The sequence below is a fragment of the Emys orbicularis genome, chromosome 14, assembly GCF_028017835.1.
Source record: "Emys orbicularis isolate rEmyOrb1 chromosome 14, rEmyOrb1.hap1, whole genome shotgun sequence".
Lineage (NCBI taxonomy): Eukaryota > Metazoa > Chordata > Testudines > Emydidae > Emys > Emys orbicularis.
Window position 1 is genome coordinate 19,384,185 of NC_088696.1, and position 19,733 is coordinate 19,403,917.

At 38.5% G+C, this 19,733-nt stretch overlaps 1 protein-coding gene across 2 annotated transcripts in view; it reads right to left on the reverse strand.

The window, feature by feature from the left end:
• Nucleotides 1-9,713, reverse strand: part of KCTD15 (potassium channel tetramerization domain containing 15) — a 55,099-nt gene extending 45,386 nt beyond the window's left edge. The window contains exons 1-3 of one of the 2 annotated variants that reach the window (XM_065416821.1): nt 9,694-9,713; nt 9,213-9,345; nt 2,452-2,627 (exon numbers count right to left, since the gene is read on the reverse strand). In XM_065416821.1, the coding sequence (XP_065272893.1) occupies nt 2,452-2,627; nt 9,213-9,345; nt 9,694-9,713 (329 nt within the window). Of the gene's footprint in view, nt 1-2,451; nt 2,628-7,050; nt 7,072-9,212; nt 9,346-9,693 lie in introns of those variants that run through there. The other variant, XM_065416822.1, reaches the window with a different exon arrangement.
• Nucleotides 9,714-19,733: the final 10,020 nt, after the last annotated feature.

The window sequence follows — 19,733 nt, forward strand, 5'->3', positions numbered from 1 at the left end:
TAGATTTACCGGTCTGTAATTGCCGGGATCACCTCTAGAGCCCTTTTTAAATATTGGCGTTACATTAGCTAACTTCCAGTCATTAATGTCATCTTTGCAGTGTGGGCTAATAGTGCTTTTCACTATTACCAGCTGTCTCACTCAGCAACACATATCCTTTTCTCCTACACCAGCTCAAGACCCAGAATCCCTCTCTCATCCATAATAATTGTGAAGGCAATTTATAATCTCATGGAAAATATTCCAGAGAGCAATGAAAACAAAAGGTTTTGTGACTTTATCTCAAGAACCAGAACATTGAATCATTGGGAGTTTTGCCATTGAATTCAATGGCTATGAAAGCAGGCCCTCCTGAGTAAAGAATGGGATAATCATTTATGTCAACTCGAACACTGAAGGAACCCAACTGGCAAAATGAAACAAAATAACCAGAATCTGTCTCTCTTTAAATACAAAATGTGTGCTCTGATACCGCTCTACTACATATCCCCTCTGTTTGGTTTTCTGACTGAATGATGTTATTCAAACTTTAGAATCTAAGGGTCCAATCCTGCAAACCTTTACTCATATGAGTAGATTCACCGAAACCATGGGCAAGGATTACTTGAGTGAGAACGGGTTTGCAAGTTCAAGCCTTAAGAGATAACAAAGCACATGCAAATGCAAGACAAGACATAACAAAATATCACACAATACACTAGTGTCTGACCAATAACTGTTTTGTACTTGCAGCTTAAAAACCAAGAGGAATACACTTCTGTTGGTTCAACAAACAGAAGTAACAAATCTGTATTATAAGCCAAAACCTCTAAATAAAATCTTTGCATTTATTTTAAACATATTTATATTTTGCAAGTTTCACAGTTGAAGTTTCTATTAAATAACTCTGATATGGGGCATATTTTTTAAAATGTCAGCAGTGGTTTTTTTTAATGTGGAAACAGATGTGCTATGTCACTGCAACTGCTGCATATTCTCTGTATTTTCTTTATACTGTGAAACATCCGTCTGTTGTTTTGTTATAAATCTTTCCCCACTGGATAGATTTCTTCCTTGTAATTAAATACTAGACTGAAGTCTTGAAATAGATGGTCTCCTGAAAAATCATGTTGTTTTTTGCCTAATTTTAAAATATTGGCATTTCAATTAATGTTCCTTTTCCATGGACCATTTCAATGCACTACCTAGCCTTGGACTGAAATCACAGCCATATGTTTTATGACATCAGAGGCATTTCAAGGTGTCTCCATAAATGTCATTTACTGCTTGGGAAACTGTCAAATCAGTGCAAAAATCCCTAGTTCTTCTGAGGGGAAAATACTTGAACAAAAATGTAGCTTTATACAGCTCCTTTATACTGAAAAGGCTGTCCCTTTGAAGAAATACAGGTCATGTTGACAGCAGAACCTCTGACAGCTAAACTGCTGACCTGATTCCTGGTTTGCATTTGGGATCAAAACTGCTTTCTTTAGCCAGTGTGACCAAACACCTTGTACTGTGCATCTCATACTTCCTGTTGTTCAGATGTGAGGCAATTGACCCTTAGACAGAATAAACACATTCTTATAAGCAAACTATGTTATTCTTCAATCTCAGAATACTAATTTTGGTGGATTTAGTTACAAATCTAAAGCTATCAAGTAACTCTTATGAGATACTCTGACGAATATGCTTTTAACCCTTAAATCATTGACATTCTTCAGCTGCCAGCCTAGGGCCCGATCCTGAAAAGAGCCAAACACCTGCCACGTGCATCTCCTTCCATGGCGGTCCACACCTCACAGAAAAAGGCCCCAAATGAACACCGCAGAGGGTTTATGTATGCATCTCTCTGCAGTTTCTCCTGCCTTAAAATACTAGGCAGATTAAATAATCCACACCAGATGTATCAGTAACATGCAATAATTATACACAACTTTGACCTGATGTGTAGTTGCAAATAAATACATTGTGTGCTGGACATTCTGCTGAAAATGAATGTCTAGTGTCACTGCTGTTGAATAAGTGAGTACAGATCATCTAAGAACTCTACCAACCAATACAACTGCAGCTATTATAGGGCTTCTGCTGGCTGACAAATGTAGCCATGAGCACCCATGTAAAAGACGAGCTGTTGTTTATTTTTTAACAAAAGTTTGTTTTAAAATAAAGAAATTGATTCATAGAGTGATGAATATTATAGGACAGTCACATCAACAGGTGCTTCAAACATAGCAGTATGGTGCGGAAGATGTTGAGAAAGAAAATGAATAGACTGTCTAAATATTACATATATTTTGCAGTCTTTTTTTCCTATAGAACTCTAGTGAAGTTAATGTATAAACTGGAGATTGAATTATTTATAAGTTTTGAATATATGATAAATCATGTTTCACATTCCACACAGGTAAATGTATATTTCCAAGCAATGAAACGAAATAGGCACACAGCCTGAAAACACTGGGGTCTTACCTGGAATCTGGATACTTTGTCAAGGTAGCCAGGCTGCTGGTGTACATGTGTCCTCCTACATCGATGTGCACAGGAGCATTGGATTTGGTGAGTTGAGCTGGGAGAGGAATTCCTTGAGCAGCCAGGGGAGAAACTGGGGACCGTGTTAGAGACAGACGGGACATGCTTCTTCCCTCCTGGAAACGGAAGACAAAAAAGAACAGTTTCTCTTAAATGTAACTGTGTGTTACCTTTATTTCTAGTGTGATCACAGATCTAATCAGATCATTTTTGCATCTGCCTGATCACATATTCAGCTAACAAATTATTGCCACCACTGTAATTAAGTGTATTTGCATCATTTTCTTCAAAGTACCAGAGGGGAAGAGAAAGATGCTTATTAGCAATAAGAAATCAAGAAAAAAAATTTCAAGGTGTCAGCCTCAAGGGGCATAAAACAAACTGCAAAATTCTAATTAAAGGTCGCGGGCTTATGTGTTAGATGTGAAATATCCCCTGACAAACGAATAACCAATTTGTGAATTGGGATTCAGGGGTTTTTGCAAGTTTGTCTCAGTAACGAGACACCTCTAAATTAGTGATTTCCTCAGTACCTAAGGCATTTAGTTTATACATGTAGTAAATTTCACATCAAACTATGAAAAATAATAGATTTTATTTGTAATCATTACAAAATAAATTGATAACTATTGATTATATCTTAATAGTAGATATAATGAGGGACTAGTAATCTTTCAAACTGAAGGAAATTAATAGCTGGACGCAACGACGGCAGAAATATATATAAAATGACCACAGTTTTCATGACACAAAGCTTTCACAAATGCCATAAGATCTAGCATTAGAAATCAGAAATATACATATGAACGTGTGTATATTTATTACTTTAAAATATCTGAAATTAAATGGAATTGAGTCTAAATATTTTTAGCTGATTTACAAATTCATGCACTGAATTTCTGCTTCTGTTAACCTTAAAACAAATATTTAAAAGACTTTCAAAAACCCTGTTTGATGTGGAAGGGACTGCTAGGGCAAAAACTAGCAGTATATCCTAAAAAAAAACTAGCATATCTCCAAAAACTCTTCAGGTACTATAAGAAAAGGATGATAACTGATTCTCTCCCAGATACCAACATGTGTCTTACACAACTGATTTAAGTTAAATAAAAAATTATAGGTAACATACATGACAAATGGAAAAACTGCTCAAGCTTTCGGAAGTTCTATCAGACACCAGTGTGTCTTACACAACTGAATAAAATCAAATAAAATAATAATGAAAACATATATGACAGATGGAAAAATTGTTCAAGCTTTTGGAAGTTTTATAAAATTCCCCATCCTTTGTCACATATGTGTAGAACAACATATGCAAAATATTATAGTTAAAAACATTTCTGAATAGAATCTAATTTTCCTGGTATTTTGTTTTGCAGTCATGCTACCAAACGTCTAGGCTCTTCCTAACATCTGATAGACGCTTTATATGCAGTATTACAAAGTGAATGTCAAATTCTTCCAGGTTAGTTTGGTGACATTTCTAAGAATCCTAAAACTGGTCTCTCCTTTCTTTTAACAATAAATATTTTGCACAATATGCTTGCCCAAATCATTCAGTGAACATATAATTGACAAGATTCCTTAAAAACATGGTTACCAAAATATATGGAAAGGGACTGAAAATATAATGTATCTCGACACCTTTAAAAGAAAACCAAACGACTAGTCTATTCATCTAGTTTAGTTCATAACAATTTTAAACTACTCCAGTACAGAAATACATCACCCCATTATGAATCCACATCCTTTTCTCTTCAAATGCAGAATGGACATCTGCACTGAATGCGAACAAAATAGCAACACTGTCCTAGAACTTCTGTGTCAGTCGATGTGAAATTGGCATTAACATTTTTACTGTAGCACCACCTTCAAGGAAAATGACTGAATCCTTTAATGACTAAAGTTGTTGCTTTCTTCTTTCCCACAAGGTCCTGTTGTGGGCAATCTTTAGGAAATATGTCATATCACAAATAAAACTACTAATTTTTTAAAACAACGTAGTACTTTAGCAGTCTGTTCTCTAGTTGTGGATGCTATATCTGTCTACCAACACAGACAAGGATGTGTTCCTACCAAAGAGCACTGCAAGCTCATGTTCATTCTGTACTCCTTCACTTAAATGTAAGGGTCAGTAGCTACAAGCTGAATGTCAACTCTGGCTTTGTTCTAACCCTAACTATTATCACTAATGATAAAGATACAGACCTTGCAGGATACAGACCTGCCTTGGAAATACACCTCATGGAGTTTTACAAAAAATATGCCTAATTAGGGCTCATCTGGACCCCTACAATTTCTAAATGAAATCAAAGAACTTGTAGTTCTCTTTAAATAAGTCTTACATTTAACCGTTTGTCTTGAAATACAGACTCCAATTTTAAAATATGCACAGAAAGCTAAAGATCAAGTGATCTGAATCTATTTGTGCATATTTAAACACTGCTACTGTCTTACGATTTTGTTTAATGTTAGTACATCAGCAAATGCCTTGATCTGCAAACTGTCTGAGACTCTCTGTGAGGCCATGCCCATACAGTAGAGATATTTAATTTATACTATTCACTGGAGGGACTTTTTGAACAATCCTCTGCTTTTGGCATCACTCAGCTACAGTATGCATTGAAAAAACACTTAATTATAGAAAATCACTGGAAAACTAAAATAGTTCACAATCTTGTATGGATTTTCATACTTATTGAGGGGTTTCAGGCTTTTATTTTGGGGGAGGGAATCAGAAGGAGAACTGAAATACAGGTTTGTTTAGTTAGAGAAGATTAATATTATAAAATAACCCAAATGTTTTATAAAGTTGCAATAGCCAATGATTTTTGTATTAGTTAATCAACAAAGAGCATAGGTCTTAAACACTACCTAAACCGTGTAAAAAGCACTTCCATTAATCCTAAAAATAAATATTCCTGATTTCTTAATCCTAGTTTTTATTGACTCTCTTCTTACATGTATTTCTCAATATAAACTGCTGCTAAAATTCACCATATCAAGTAATATATTTATTTTATCCACAGAGCTGGATCTTAAAAGTATTTATCCTGTGGAATTCTGTGTTTTTTAATACTGATGTGAAAATTAAAACCTTAAGGGTAAATATTGAAGAAACATTAACAAATTTCATTTTTAAACCATGTAAAATAATCCATGTTCTTTAGTTGCCTACAAAAGGGTATAACATCCCTACTAGTGGCACAAGCAATAACCCTGCTCTAATAAGTAACACAGGAACCTGCTAACGGCAAAATCAATAGAGCCTGATTCCCAAATTATCTGAATATTTAGTTTTCCAAACATTACACACCAAGATTTTTCAGAGCCAGCTTATCTTTTTCTGCCTTTCTAAGCTAACTGCATAAGTACTGCTTGTAAAAACTATTTGCCCATGCAAAGTGAAATAATCACAATGCCATGCTCATTTACACACAAAATGATTTTGTGTCCCATTGTGCTCACAGTTGTTCAGCTCTCTAGGGGTGATTAAACTAGCTATGCTGCTACAGCTTGAGATGATTTCACTGAATCGTTTCTCCATGAAGTTGCTTCTTTGCTAAGCTGTTATTTTAACCATAAAAGGTAAACAGAAGGCAGCTGTAAGAGCTCCATTCAGCTCCATGCCCAGGGCTATCACCCTAGGGCCGAGAATGCTGAAAGACTGCAGAATTTTCCAGGGTGTTGCCTTTCTTCCTCTGAAGCCTACAGGAATACTGTTCATTTAATACACACTCTAGATGATACATTTCAGATCCTACTAACAGAAAGACTTCAAAAGTGTAAGAACTTTTGGGCGAATGAAGCTTCCCCACCTCTGCACATAGCTTGGGGCCATGGTAACCAATACTGCTGTTGATGTTGGGAAAATACAGTAGAAATAAACTGCACAGAGCAAGGCAGAGAGATAGGGACAAGGGAGGTGAAAGGTTGCAGAAGAGAAACAAGAAACAGTCTGGAAGGGATAACAAGAAAAAAAGGGGAAAGAATTAAAAAGAAAGCAGCTCTGAAGGAGGGAGAAAGTTAAATCAAGGAACAGACACTTAAAAGACTACAGATGGGAACCAAGACTAATTAAGGATGTAAAAGTGCTTTGTTTCTAAAGTTTATTGTTGCCAGGATAAAAATTAATTGAAACTAATGCTGTTATTCACTCGTGCAGTTTAATTCCTTCATGCACATTTAAGACATGAAATGAAAACTGCAGGTTTAAGGACTTGCCATGAAACAGCTCTCTCTATAAGATGTTGAAAGGGGGCATCTTTCAACCCATATGCAGGCAGCTAGCTGTGTGTGCATCAAAGGCACAAAGTCCAGTCTGCTGCAGGACCACTGACTCGTCTTTAATGAGATCAGCACCAACATCTGTTCTCTGACTGGTTCCTTTATTGGATTCTCGTTGAAGCTTTTTTTCCCCCAGAGACCTTTCTTTCTTTAACAGCAGATCTATTATAGCACTAAAAGTAAAACCACCGTTTCAGCCCCCCGACACCCCATTTCAAGCACTTTGGAGAATAACCAGCTAAAGAACTTAACCTTGCACTCTCGTGGCTTCATGGCACTGTCTGTATTTCCAGGGAGGTAGGATTCAGCCCAGCCAGAGGGTCAAAATTAAAGAGACTTGGCATTACCTTTGTCTCTATAAACACGTAAACATGATAATATCCAGAATCTGCCTCTTAGGCGACTTTGAGCCGATTGTTTATTTTGTGAAACCAACCTAAGACAAAGAAGTGATCAGGTTATTTTAAAACCTTGGCCAATGGGTTACAAAATAAAGTCCATAAAACATTTGCACACACCTTAACACTGCTTCAGAAAACCCTGGACATTTGCTAGCAAGTGGATTAAGTCAGAAACTTTTTGGGAGCAGTTAGCTTGTTGAGCTCTCGTTTAAAAAAATTCTTTTCCCCACTCTCCTCCCCCCATTCCTAGCACTCTCCAATCTATTTAGTGTAAGTTTCACGTCACCCAAATGCCTTTCCCTGCTGATGGTCAGGGAAATCACCAGTAAGCCATGCACACCGGCCACTAAACTTCTGGCTTTTTTGTTAGAAATATATACAGCAATGCCCAAAGGTAAAATTCAAAAAAAAAAAAAAAAAAAAAAAAGGCACAACATGGCGTCCCTTACTTATTCTCGCATAACAAGAAAAGAGATGCCTTAGATGAATGCAGGGGGGGGAAATCTGCACCTCCGATCCTATATATTTTATGTGCAGCCAATGGTGGTGAACATTGGCCAGACTAATGTATTAATTTTGCAGAAGTGTGCCACATTACATGTAAGAACAGAAATGCAAACTATAGCCTAGAGTGGTTTGAAGTCTACACCAAATCAAACCTTCCACTCTGACTGGCGCCAGAGTTTCATTCACAGACCGCCCGTGTTTTCCATATTAAGCTTTGTCATCTGCCTTCCCCCTTTGTGTTTAGACACCCTAGAGACAACCCCAAAGGACGGACCCACAAAGTCCCCACCAGAACCAAGAGGATCTCCCCTGAAAGCAAAAGGGGGAACCAAATCACAAACCAGCAACAACCCCCCGCACCCCCCACAAACAAACATCCCCCCTCCCTTCACAAACAGTGCAAGGAAAAACAACCCCCCAAACCCCAGATTCCCCCTCCCAGCCCTACAACGCGGTGGCAGCGGCTGCTGCCTATTGCAGCTGCCCTTTTGGAAAGTGCAATTGTTGCCAGTGCTCCTTGTGTACCATTCAAAAGCCCGGGACCCAATTAGCTCTGCCTCCTCCGCGCTGCGGCTTTGCCCCCGGATCCTTTGCCTTCTTCAGTGCTGGGGCTAGGGCGGCAGCAGCAGCCTAGGAACCCCGGGCATCGGGGCTCCAGCAACACTGGCCATGCTTTAGAAGAAGGAAACAAACCATACACACATGCATGCACACACACACATAGAGCACCAGCGCTATCAAAGGAGGGTGGATGAAAATGGATCCTGTAGCTTTAAAAAAACCCCTCTGTCTCTTCTCCAGAGCCAAGATCTGAGTTAGTTTCAAGAAGAGGCACTTTCCAAAAAAAAAAAAAAAAAAAAAAAAGCCATGCAATGCAATGCGCACTCCCCAGTCCATGCAGGGAGAGAGACAGGAGCAGCAGTCAGAGCAGCTTTCCTTACCTTGAACACAGAAGAGAGATCTGCAAACCCCCCTTTTGCTTTGGGCTCTGTTGGGTTTGTGTGTTGATGGGTTTGTTTTTTGCTTTTATTACTATCTTTGTTCCTTAGATCCTGCTGTGATTATTATTATTTTTAAAGCTGCTTCTTCTCTCTCTCCCTCTCTCTCTTTTTTAATGCTTCTTCTGTTTATTTTGTGTGTGTGTGTGTGTGGAGAGGGAAAAAAAACCCTTAAAATGAAACTGCCGAGGCTGTTATGAGAAGAAAGGCAATAATCCCGTCTCTAAATAACAGAGGGAAGGGAGAAGAGGAGGAAAAAAGGCGAATTCTTGCTCAGGGCTTTGCAAACGCCTCCAGGGCAGAGGATTAGGCTACAATTAGCTCAGCCCTTTGCTCTCGCCCTAGCTAATTTTGCGATGAAAATTGGATATTTTGCCCTCCTTTTGCTGGAGATCTCCAGATTAAAAAAATACCTTTACAAATAAAATTAATAATAATAATAATACAAAATCAGATGGCAAATCCCAACCCCCCTTCTCCTGCTTCCCACCCCCCTCCCCAAACTAACCCCCCTCTCTCCTTGGCTGCAGAATCCTTTTGCTAACGGTTTGGGTTGCCAGCTCCTCTCCTTCCTTGGCTGGGGGGATAACGGTTTAATGTTGTGGAATATCAGGCCACTGTCACGTCCTTCAATAGACTTACTGAAAAGAAGAAGGAGGAAGGGGGGGGAAAGCTGATTTTAATCATTGTCATTTGGTCTGATGTAATATTTCCCCAGGCATTTTCAACTAGGCATAAATTTTCAGCTCCCAAATAAGTAACACAGGGCACGTTTCTCACATCTCTTGACTCCTCTGTTACAATTAGGGTAGCACCCACTCTGCACTTGTTGATAAACTAGATCAAGTTAACCACACACACACACCAAAAAAAAAAAAAACCCCTACAGCAATCAAAATGCAGATCGGGGGTATTTTTGGGGAGAGGGGTTTGCAATTATTCCCTTCCCCCCCTCCCCTCCGTTTTCCCTCCCCTCGCTCCCTTTTCACCCTTTGCTAATGTCTCGCATTGTAAACGCCAAATTTCCTGTAGGCCATTAAAACCAAATGACGTCTATCGACATGCATTGTGCTATTGCAGAAAGCGCCCTGGCAGGCCGCCCCTGGCCAAAAGCGCCATTTCAATTATAGCGCACGGCTAGATGGAGATGTCTGCCATGAAGATTTCCCAGGCAGACAGGCAGCTCCACAGGCGCTCCGCTAGCTTGGCCACAACAGCAGCCGCTGCTGCTGCTTCCCGTCGCTGTGCCTCCCCCTTTGGAACCTCACACCCAGCCCCCTCCCTCCAACCAGCAGAGCAAAATCCTCCATAAACTTTTAACAAAAGCAGATTGATTTGGTTCCCTGCATTTTTTTTTTTTTTTTTTTTTTGCAGCTAACTCAATCTGGGATATTGATCTCGAGGGAAACCTGCATTCTCCCCCTCCCCCCCACCCGTACGACCCCCCTCTCCCACACAATGATGTTTACCTTGAATAAACTTTTAACATTTGTGCGTGTGGTTGAATGTATTTATTATTAATATTATTAGTTGCAGGTGGCCAATGTGGCATATGGATTTCATGAGAGTTGCCTACTGGGTCAGCCTTACACCAAATATATATATTTATAATATTCGTCCTGGAATAAACTTTTTTTAAAAATCTGTCTCCTTTAATTTATTTATATGATTTAATACAGATCAGGTCTTTTTTATTTTGCAGATCACCCATCTGGCTAATGAACACTATGAAAACATCCTTCTCAGCCCCTTCCTCCTAAAATTGTGTTTATCTCTGAATAAACTTTTAAAAAACTGTGTGTCCTTTGTTTCATTTATGTGATTTCATGCAATTCGACCCCCTTGTTATTTTTGCAGTTCATCACTCTGCCATGTTGATCTCCAGAACGTACCTTTCCTTGACCTCCACCCTCCCTGAATTTTTTCAGTGCATCATGACTTTTCAGACCTTAAGAGTGTAAGGATGGGATATATGTGTGTGTGTGTTTGTATTTGTATATTACAAATAAATGTCAGCCTCTGTGGACTAGAATTAGGTTAATTTTAGATCTTCAGCGCCTACTAGCTGCAAACAACTGTAAGTGCAGAAAAGTTATGTAATTATTTATTTATTTTGGTTGTTATTGCAAAGGTCAGGCCATTTTCATGGTTAAAGGGAAATCAGAATTGCTTGTCCTCACCAGAGAACTCCTCTGTCAGACAGAGGATCTGAAGCATTGGGCTTGCCACTCTTTGCTTTCCTGACATTTATGGGCTGAGCAGGAAGGGTGGGAACTAGTTGGCTTTTTTATTCTTTTTATTATTGCACCATCAAGGAACAAAGTGAGAAAGGCAGAAACCCCTAAAATTGAGGTTTTTTAAAGTTATCTTCCATGGCAGGAATAAACAGAAACTTTTTTCCTAAGGGTAGTGTTTTTTTTTTAAGAGTACAAACTACAGCAGAAGAGGGAAATTTTCTCATTAAAGTTACATCCCTGCAGTTAGTTCAATTACTTGATATATGCAGAAGATGTTGTAAATTTAAAGATTTAAATAGCTTACAAAGATGCCGGAGGCTCCATCAGTTAATTTCCTTAATTTATGGATTTTTAGCTGAGCTTCTGAAATGAAAAGGAGAATGAGAACTAGGTCAGCTGAGAGATTTGCATCCAGCACAGACTCAAATTTGTTTTGCCTTGACCATCCTACCAGGTACCTTTTTTAGCAGGGGCAACAGTTTCACCTTTGGCCTTTGAAGTCTCTGTATTGCCTATGAAAGTCCAGCACAAAAGGGTGGATTTTATTTTAAAGTAACCTCCTGAACATAACAGTGTCTTCAAACAGCTGCCTCACCATAGCAGTGGACAAGATTGTAGTCTAAGTTTCCCTTTAACAGTTCAACAAGTGCAGTTCCAGGAGAGAAAGAAAACCCACTGAGACTTTAAGTCTTTTGCGGCACAAGTCAAATAAGACTCTTTTGGTGAGGCACAGGCTGAAGATTTTATATGATTTAGCAGCTTAATTTTTGTTTCATCTGTAGGTTATGGTCTAAGTGACAAACATAAAATAAGTATGAGAATCATGAGCAGTAATCAAAACATAACTGGAAATATAGTGTTTCTATATCAAGGCTCAATAAAGAGGAAACAGAAATAATTACAATATTTTATTGAACAGAAAGTAGAAATTGCTTCCTTACTCAGTCCCAACCCATCTCAAAAAGGTATAATTTAATTGTACTGCATAGTAATAAAATGTCTGGCTGGGTTGTTTTTTTGTTTTGTTTGTTTTTTAAGATAAAAGCAAAGACACAATTGTAGTTGAGAATGAAAAAGATGTATGTATTACACAGTATTGTTTTCATGGTATCTCGAAAGGGACATTGTTCTCGATTTAAGGGTTTTTTTTACCCATATTACTGTAGTAGATAGTAAAGGTGTTCTGTATAGCACTACATGCACTCACTCAGTTCTTTCTTCTCACTCAATTGTGTGAATGCCACTTTGTTGTTGTGTTTCAATATGTATGAATATATACATATGAATTAATACTTAAAAGATTTATATAAACTAAACAGTTTTAGGAAGCAACATTGCAATATTATTAGTGTTGGTGTTCATGCTTTAACATTTCTTTTCCCACTAGATGAAGTTTCTAAGATTTGCAAGGTACATGTCAAGGACGGGTATATAAATGGATTTTTATTTATTCACAACTCCAAGACTAATTGCTTCTCTTTGCCTGAAGGCCAAGAGATTGGTTTTAATATGACACTTCAAAAGTATTCATAGAACTACACAGATACTAAGTGTCATTGTTTAAGAGAGAAATCTGGCTATGGTACTTGTGACCCTGAAAATAAAATCTTCCACTGTTTTTCAGAGATTCACTTAAAGCTCAACTATTAAAAAACTGTACAAAATAAAATATTAAATACTTTGAAGCAACCAAGAAAAAAAGAAACAATTTTAGAAGTGAACATAACTTATTTTCTTAGCAATATTATCGCATCCTTTATAAAAGAAATCCAAACTCATAATATAAAATTCCTGAGCTAAGGCATGAAATATTATAATTAAAATTGGTAAGTTAGAAGATAGCTTACCTTAAGTATTTTAAAAGTTCTTGGCTAAATGTGAAACGTATTTTATTAGGTATTAAATAGCACAGGCAATAAACTATTTTGCATTTTCCTTATCAACATTTCTTTGTATCCTGTTGCAGATGCTTAATTTGTATTGAAAAGGACAAAACCATTTTATAACATATGTCTTGTTTTATCTTATTATTACATAGTTTGAGTTTGAATTTTTTCATTATGCTAATCAAAGATTTATTGGTAAGTATTATTAAGAGGTGAAATAGAAATCCATAAAAGTCACTACATTTCCGTTTTCTTTAAACTGTTTTCATGTTGTCCTGAAACAATGCATGATGCATATTTTATAATAAAAACTTAAAATAAGATAGGGGGCCAACACATGCACAAGTTCAGATTTCCAGGTGTCCTAAATCTCCTTTCAGTATAATTTACTGAAGTCTTTCCTAAATCTCCTTTCAGTATAATTTACTGAAGTCTTTTAAAATAATCATATCTGAAAATTACTACTCACATCAAAGAAAGTGTGAATGAAATAAAAAGTAAGAACATCCTGTTTCCATGAATACAGTAGTCACAACAGTAACCTCTTAACTATTATTTCTTAATTATTGTACAAAGAACCACAACAAGTACATATTGCAGTCCATGACTGATCTTGTTATTGTATGCTTTGTCTTGTGTCATAATTTACCTCTGTACTTGTTGCCCTGTTGTATTATGTCTGAAATTAGGTTCCAATCCTGCCTTTACTAAAGTCAATGGTAACACGCCCAGTAGGATCAAATCCATAAATTATACATTTCTGGGGCAGGCGCCTTGCCTTTTCATGTTTCTGTAAAGTGCCTAGAACACTTTGGGATATTTTTAATAATAATAAATAATAACAATAAGTAAAACAGATCACTTATGATTTTTTTTAAAAAACAAGAATGAAACAGTGAAGGATTAAGAGCTAGATGTCTGTCCCTTTAAAACTAATGTCTCCATACAGAATTATATTTCTTCCTACTCATGGCTAAGAAACCATTACATTATGGGTGCAGTTTTGCCTGAGGGGAAAGTTAGAGAGCTGAGCAAGTACCTTGTGAACCAGTGCTTCAAAAATAATTGTTGGACCCAAGTGTGTCCTCAATCAATTAAACCTTGGTGTCTTTGATGAGTTTTCATTGGTATGGCTGAGGGTAGAATTTTGCCTTCTGTCAGGGTAAATAAGGCCAAACACAGAAATGAATAAGGAAAAAGACACATCTCCTGGTGAAGAAAGTATAGATGCCAGGGGACTTGTAACCAGCACTAATGCTTCAACTGGTGAGAATGAGATGGAACCAAAAGATGTGAAGAGGATGCCAGTTCAGAGAAAGTTTTATATGGAAGATGTGCTGCGTATGTGGAGAAGCAGTTATTTTACTGAGATACTTCAAAATATTAGTATCAGAGGGGTAGCCGTATTAGTCTGGATCTGTAAAAAGCAACAAAGAGTCCTGTGGCACCTTATAGACAGACGTATTGGAGCATAAGCTTTTGTGGGTGAATACCCACTTCGTCAAATGCATGTTGCATCTGACGAAGTGGGTATAAGGTGCCACAGGACTCTTTGTCGCTTTTTTCAAAAGATTAAAATACCTGGACATCCCAGTACTTCTGGTTTCTGTCAGCTGGCCTGGTGGGAGAAAAGAAAGAATTAAGGGCATCAGTTCAAGCAGGTCAAACAGGGACATGAACTGGGTTTAAAGCAAACTGCAGTGCTGGTCATTCTGTAATAAGGAGTCCAACTTGGTGTTTGCCAGTTAACTGACATTACATACTATAGTTTGACATTGGCTGGCTGAGGAGGGTTGTCCTGGGAGCCTCAACTGTGGCCACACAAATTAGAAAATCTGCAAAAGAGAAAATCTCTTCCTTGGGTATTCTGGCAGTTCTCTTTAGTAAAACTGTCTATCTGCTGAATGAATTTACAAGCCATTACTTTATTAAAATGTCTAAATACAGTTAGATTTTTTTTAATTACCCAGCATACAACTTCCAGTTTACAGCTGTAAACAAACTTCACAACACCAGCATTATATATGAAGTAATCTTCAGTAGAGACTGCAGGGTCCAAACATTTTAGGCAAACTAAACTTAGGCTGGAAATACAATCTGGATTAAATGTTTGCCCATTTCTCATCTTCTGGTCCTGACTGTTACAAGTGAAAAAAAGTACCCAAAATACAATTTTGTTGATGGATATGTACTGCATCATTTCGGCATACAATATTTCTCAGATTTTGTACTTTGCCATTCTGTTATGTTCTCTCACACTTTTATTGAAACAATTAATATTAAGAGTATTTTTAACTTACATGGGTAAATTGCATTTAATTAGTCTTTTGTTACTTATTAAATAAATAATATCCATATTATATATGTCACAGATGAAAAACCACTTCTATTGATGATTGTAATCCATTCTCTGGTTTATTATAGACACAAAGTCCTCCAGGGAGTGTCACAAAGCCACATGGTGTTCCTGAGTGCTTGATTTTGCATTTGGATCACTGAATTAACTGAATGATGTGTTAAATCCAGGGTAGCAGACAGCTCCCTATTAAATACACATGTAAGAGAGGTTGTATGTGTTGCTTATTCCAGCGAAGGTCTGCAATAAGTTATACTCAGAAAAATGATTCCTGAATGGTAGGATACAAAGAACTGGTGAAAAAGGCTACAGGCTCTATTTTGATTCAAATCATGATCCATTTTCAGAATCTTTGGGCATAGGCATATCTGGAATGGAACCCAAGATGCATCTTAGTGCTCTCTTCTTTGGGCAAATAATGGATCGATTAATGCAGTGGTTCTCAAACTGTTGTGACCTCTTTTGGGGTAGCAGTCCGACAAGTCAGATTCGGCCTGCAAGACAATGCTGTCTACCCCCAAATGTGTCCTGACCTGCTCCACAAATGCTGTGCCAGGAAGCTGCCATTTTCATCTACAAACTGGCAGCCTCCACACACCGAGACTTTGCACATATGATGTGTTCTAGGACACCGTGAAGGCCACCATTTTGTAGATCAAAATGGAGGCCTTCTCACAGCATGACCTCACGCTTGCAGTACTTGTGAGGTCATATTGCATGGAGACTGCCATTTTTCCTGGCTTGGATTTTTTGGAATAGGTCCGGAGACACTCATTGTTCAGATGCCATTTTGCCATTTTCACCATCCAGCTGTGCAAACATACGGGTGAGAGACTTGAATCCAGAAGATCCTTATCTGTGGGCAGCAGCCTTATTAATAGAGAATCCTCTGCCTTAGCTGGTAGGAGGCTGTGCTAGCCTTTTCTGAGATGGGAAAGCAGTGGCTTGTAAGCGCCTTAAGACAGGGCCCATATTTTCTTTTATGCTACCCTGAGTACCCTGTTGGCAGTTGATAAAGAATCATGGTAAGTCACAGGTGATGGCTGAGCATCTCAGCCCGATGGAGGAACAGTTTGCATCCTTTTCCCTCTGTTGGACATGGCAAAGTATGATTGGGTAAAAAACCGCTTTCAGTGCAAGCCTGATACCATGGATTTGCCAGCAGCTGAAATGGAAATAACTCATAAAAATTTCCTGCAACCAATTCTTGCGAGGATCAAAGGCCTAACTTACTGTCCTGGAGTTTTGGGTCACTGTCAAGAATGAATATCCTGCACTCTCAACATGTGCCTTGAAACTGATGGTGCCTTTTGTGAGCCCATATTTGTGTGTAGCTGGATTCAGTGCACTTGTGTTCATTAAGTCTCAGTATCCATCTGCTGTTGATGTCACATCAGAGATTAGATATGCAATTTCTACCACACCACCAGACTTTGAGAAACTGTGCCGCAATACAAAAGCCCATGTGCCACATTACAGAGCATTAGATAACATACTTAAGATGTAAATTCCGGGAATTCCTTGTTCACTATGTTGCTTCGTTGCTGTCTGGGGTCACAAAGTCTCAAAATGGTTGTCACATAGGCAAAAAGGTTGGGAAGAGCTGGATTAATCATTTTACTGGCTTTTGTGTGGTCCGGACCCTACATGAGAGATCCATAGCTCTGCTGAAGCTCACTGACAATGCCATAAAAATGAAAAACAAATGATTTCTTCCAGGGTTGAAGGCCTTTAGTGATGCAGGAAGTGGGGTAGGGCAGCCAATGGGAAAGGAAGGCAAGACTTGATGTAGGTGGCAGCAACTGAAGCGGTTTCCTCCTAAGATCAATGTTAGATTAGATCAGTTCTAAAATAAATGATTTACAAGGTGTTGTGACCCCTTTGGACACTCTGTATAGTCTTAGCACAAGGGTATATTCTCTTAGACAGATGATATAGTGAATTCTCAACTATTAAAGCGGAGCATGAATTTCACAGCATGTGAGGAGAAAGTTAAACACACATCTATGTTGTGTAATGAGAGATAACAAAACACTGAACTGGAGTGAAGAATACCTCAACATTAAATAATTTAGTAGGGAAAGGAGGTGAATAGTGAAGTGTGGCTGGTTATGTTGGGACCGAGGATGACCTGCTGTGGCAACTGTCCAAAGAGGTGAGGGTGGAACATGTTGTGCTGCACCCATCAACAGCTAGCATGTGGTCTCTTGGGGGCCATTGCCAGCTGGGATCTAATGTATATTGGTCCTGAAAATCAGGAAGCCTTTACTGGCTTCTCGGTGGCCCTTCTCTTCTGCTGTGCTGAGTTCCACATAGCAAATAATCTGGGCCTTTAATTTTTCCTGACCTGGATCCATAGACCCATGCATAGACATGTGCTTCATTTGTGGTTAAGGCAGAGGCAAGTATTCTGCACATGCTAAATTGAAAGTAAAATTTCAGTGAGCTACATACCTGAGGATCCTACATCTGCACAATTGTTGACATGTTTAGCACCAATATAAATGCATTAGATTAGATGAATAAAGCAGACATCCAAAACTCTGAGAGTTTGCAAACAATTAAAGAAATGCATATGTGTGCTAACAGGCATTTGGAGGATACATGTGCTGCAGTATCACAAGCAGGGCCGGCTCCAGGCACCAGCCTGGCAAGCAGGTGCTTGGAGCGGCCACTCCGGAGAGGGGCGGCACGTCCAGCTATTCTGCGGCAATTTGGCGAACAGTCCCTCACTCCCGCTCGGAGCGAAGGACCTCCCGCCAAATTGCCGCCGCAGATCGCGATCGCGGCTTTTTTTTTTTTTTTTTTGGCTGCTTGGGGCGGCCAAAACCCTGGAGCCAGCCCTGATCACAAGGTGTACCGATAGCTCCTCAAACATGGTTATGCCACTTTTTGAGTCATGTGTAGCTTCTCATCTGAAGTCAGAATCTTGCTCTGAACAGAATGCCTATGCTCTTGTGGGTATGAATGAATCCCTTAACTTTATGTAAATTAAGGGTCTTATTCTTATTTTGATACACGTGCTGATTCTTCTTCACATAAAAGGGAGATGTACATCAAGAAGAGAATAAATGCCACAGTTTCTGGAGATGATTCATGTAATTATTCAGCTTTCTTGCTCAAACCTTTTTATTTATTTTACTATAATGTCACTATTTTTGCAATCTTGTCAGTCAAAATCCTCAGTCTGGAAAGTTATTGAGGGAAAGCAATATTACATTTTAATATTCAGCTTTTGATCCATAATCAATTTTTGAACTGTGGAATCTGCAGAAAGAATCTGTAAACAGACCAGGTAAATTTAGTTTGAAATAAAAATGATGTGGTGTTACTGGACGTGGTATAGTGCACTTATTAACATAGTTTATAGTAACAATTACACTGTTATGTTTCTGTCCATTATAAGCTCACTTCAATGTGGTGGAGAGAAAATTAATATTCAGTGAAAACAATTATTCAATCAGTTTAACTTCCTGCTGTTGGTACTTCCTGTAAGCTAGGAGTGGAAACTGATTTTCCAACATAAAATGTTCCGCTGTGAATAGGTGTATTTAACGTGCCCTAGTGTCACATTGATTTTTGTCTGTCTGCCATATTCAGTTTTTATTGTTGCCCACCCAATCCTGGCAATAGCCAATGATTGCCCATTTGCCTGCTTCTCTCCCAAAGGTCTTGGCTCAGGAAGTCCCTCCCTGAATTACTCTGCTAAACCACTAACTTTTTTTCTCAAATCCTTCCTTAAGCCACACCTCAGCTGTAGTGCCCATAAGAAATCAGCCAATCAATGATGGTTAGATTGAGTGGCAATCAGGAATTGCTGATTTTATTTAAATAAATAAACACGTAAAAACAAACAGCTAAGATGATTTAGAACCATCAAGTTGTGCCATAGCTAATTTACATAATCATATCACTTTATATAATCTATATTATCACATCACCTGTAGCCTCCATTCCTTCCTTTCCTCCTTCCATTTGTTTATCACACTCACTTATTGCATCTTATTTCAAATTATATTGCAAATTCTTTTGTCAACTGCCCTCTTCCTATGTTTTTATGCAGGAGCCTAGCACAATGGCAGCCTGATCCTGGCTGGACTTTCTAGATGCTACAATACTCATATTAATACCACTTATCTTTGGTATCAGCTGTGTATGTTCCTTTGCTTTAACTTCAGGCCTTGCCACTGATTGACTTTTTATCAACTCTTCATATTTTATCTGATATCCCTTTAAAGCCTGTTATCAAGTAAGAAACTTTAAATGGTAGACAGCATTTGCCTGAAACTTCCACTATCAGCAGTGGGGATCCTGCTGACAAAGGGTTAACTGGGTTCTGCTCATTGAAGCAGGTGGTGCCTTACCCCACCTGTATATAAGGGGGATGGGTGGGGCTTTTTGGGAGAAAGGATTTGAGGTGTAGGCTGAGCAGTTCTGGAGATGGGGGTTTTAGGAACACCTACATCAGTAAGAAGGCTTATGGTGAACTTTCTTACCTTATTTTTAATTGTTTGTTAATAAAGGTAAACTTCAGAAAGAGGGTGAGTTCT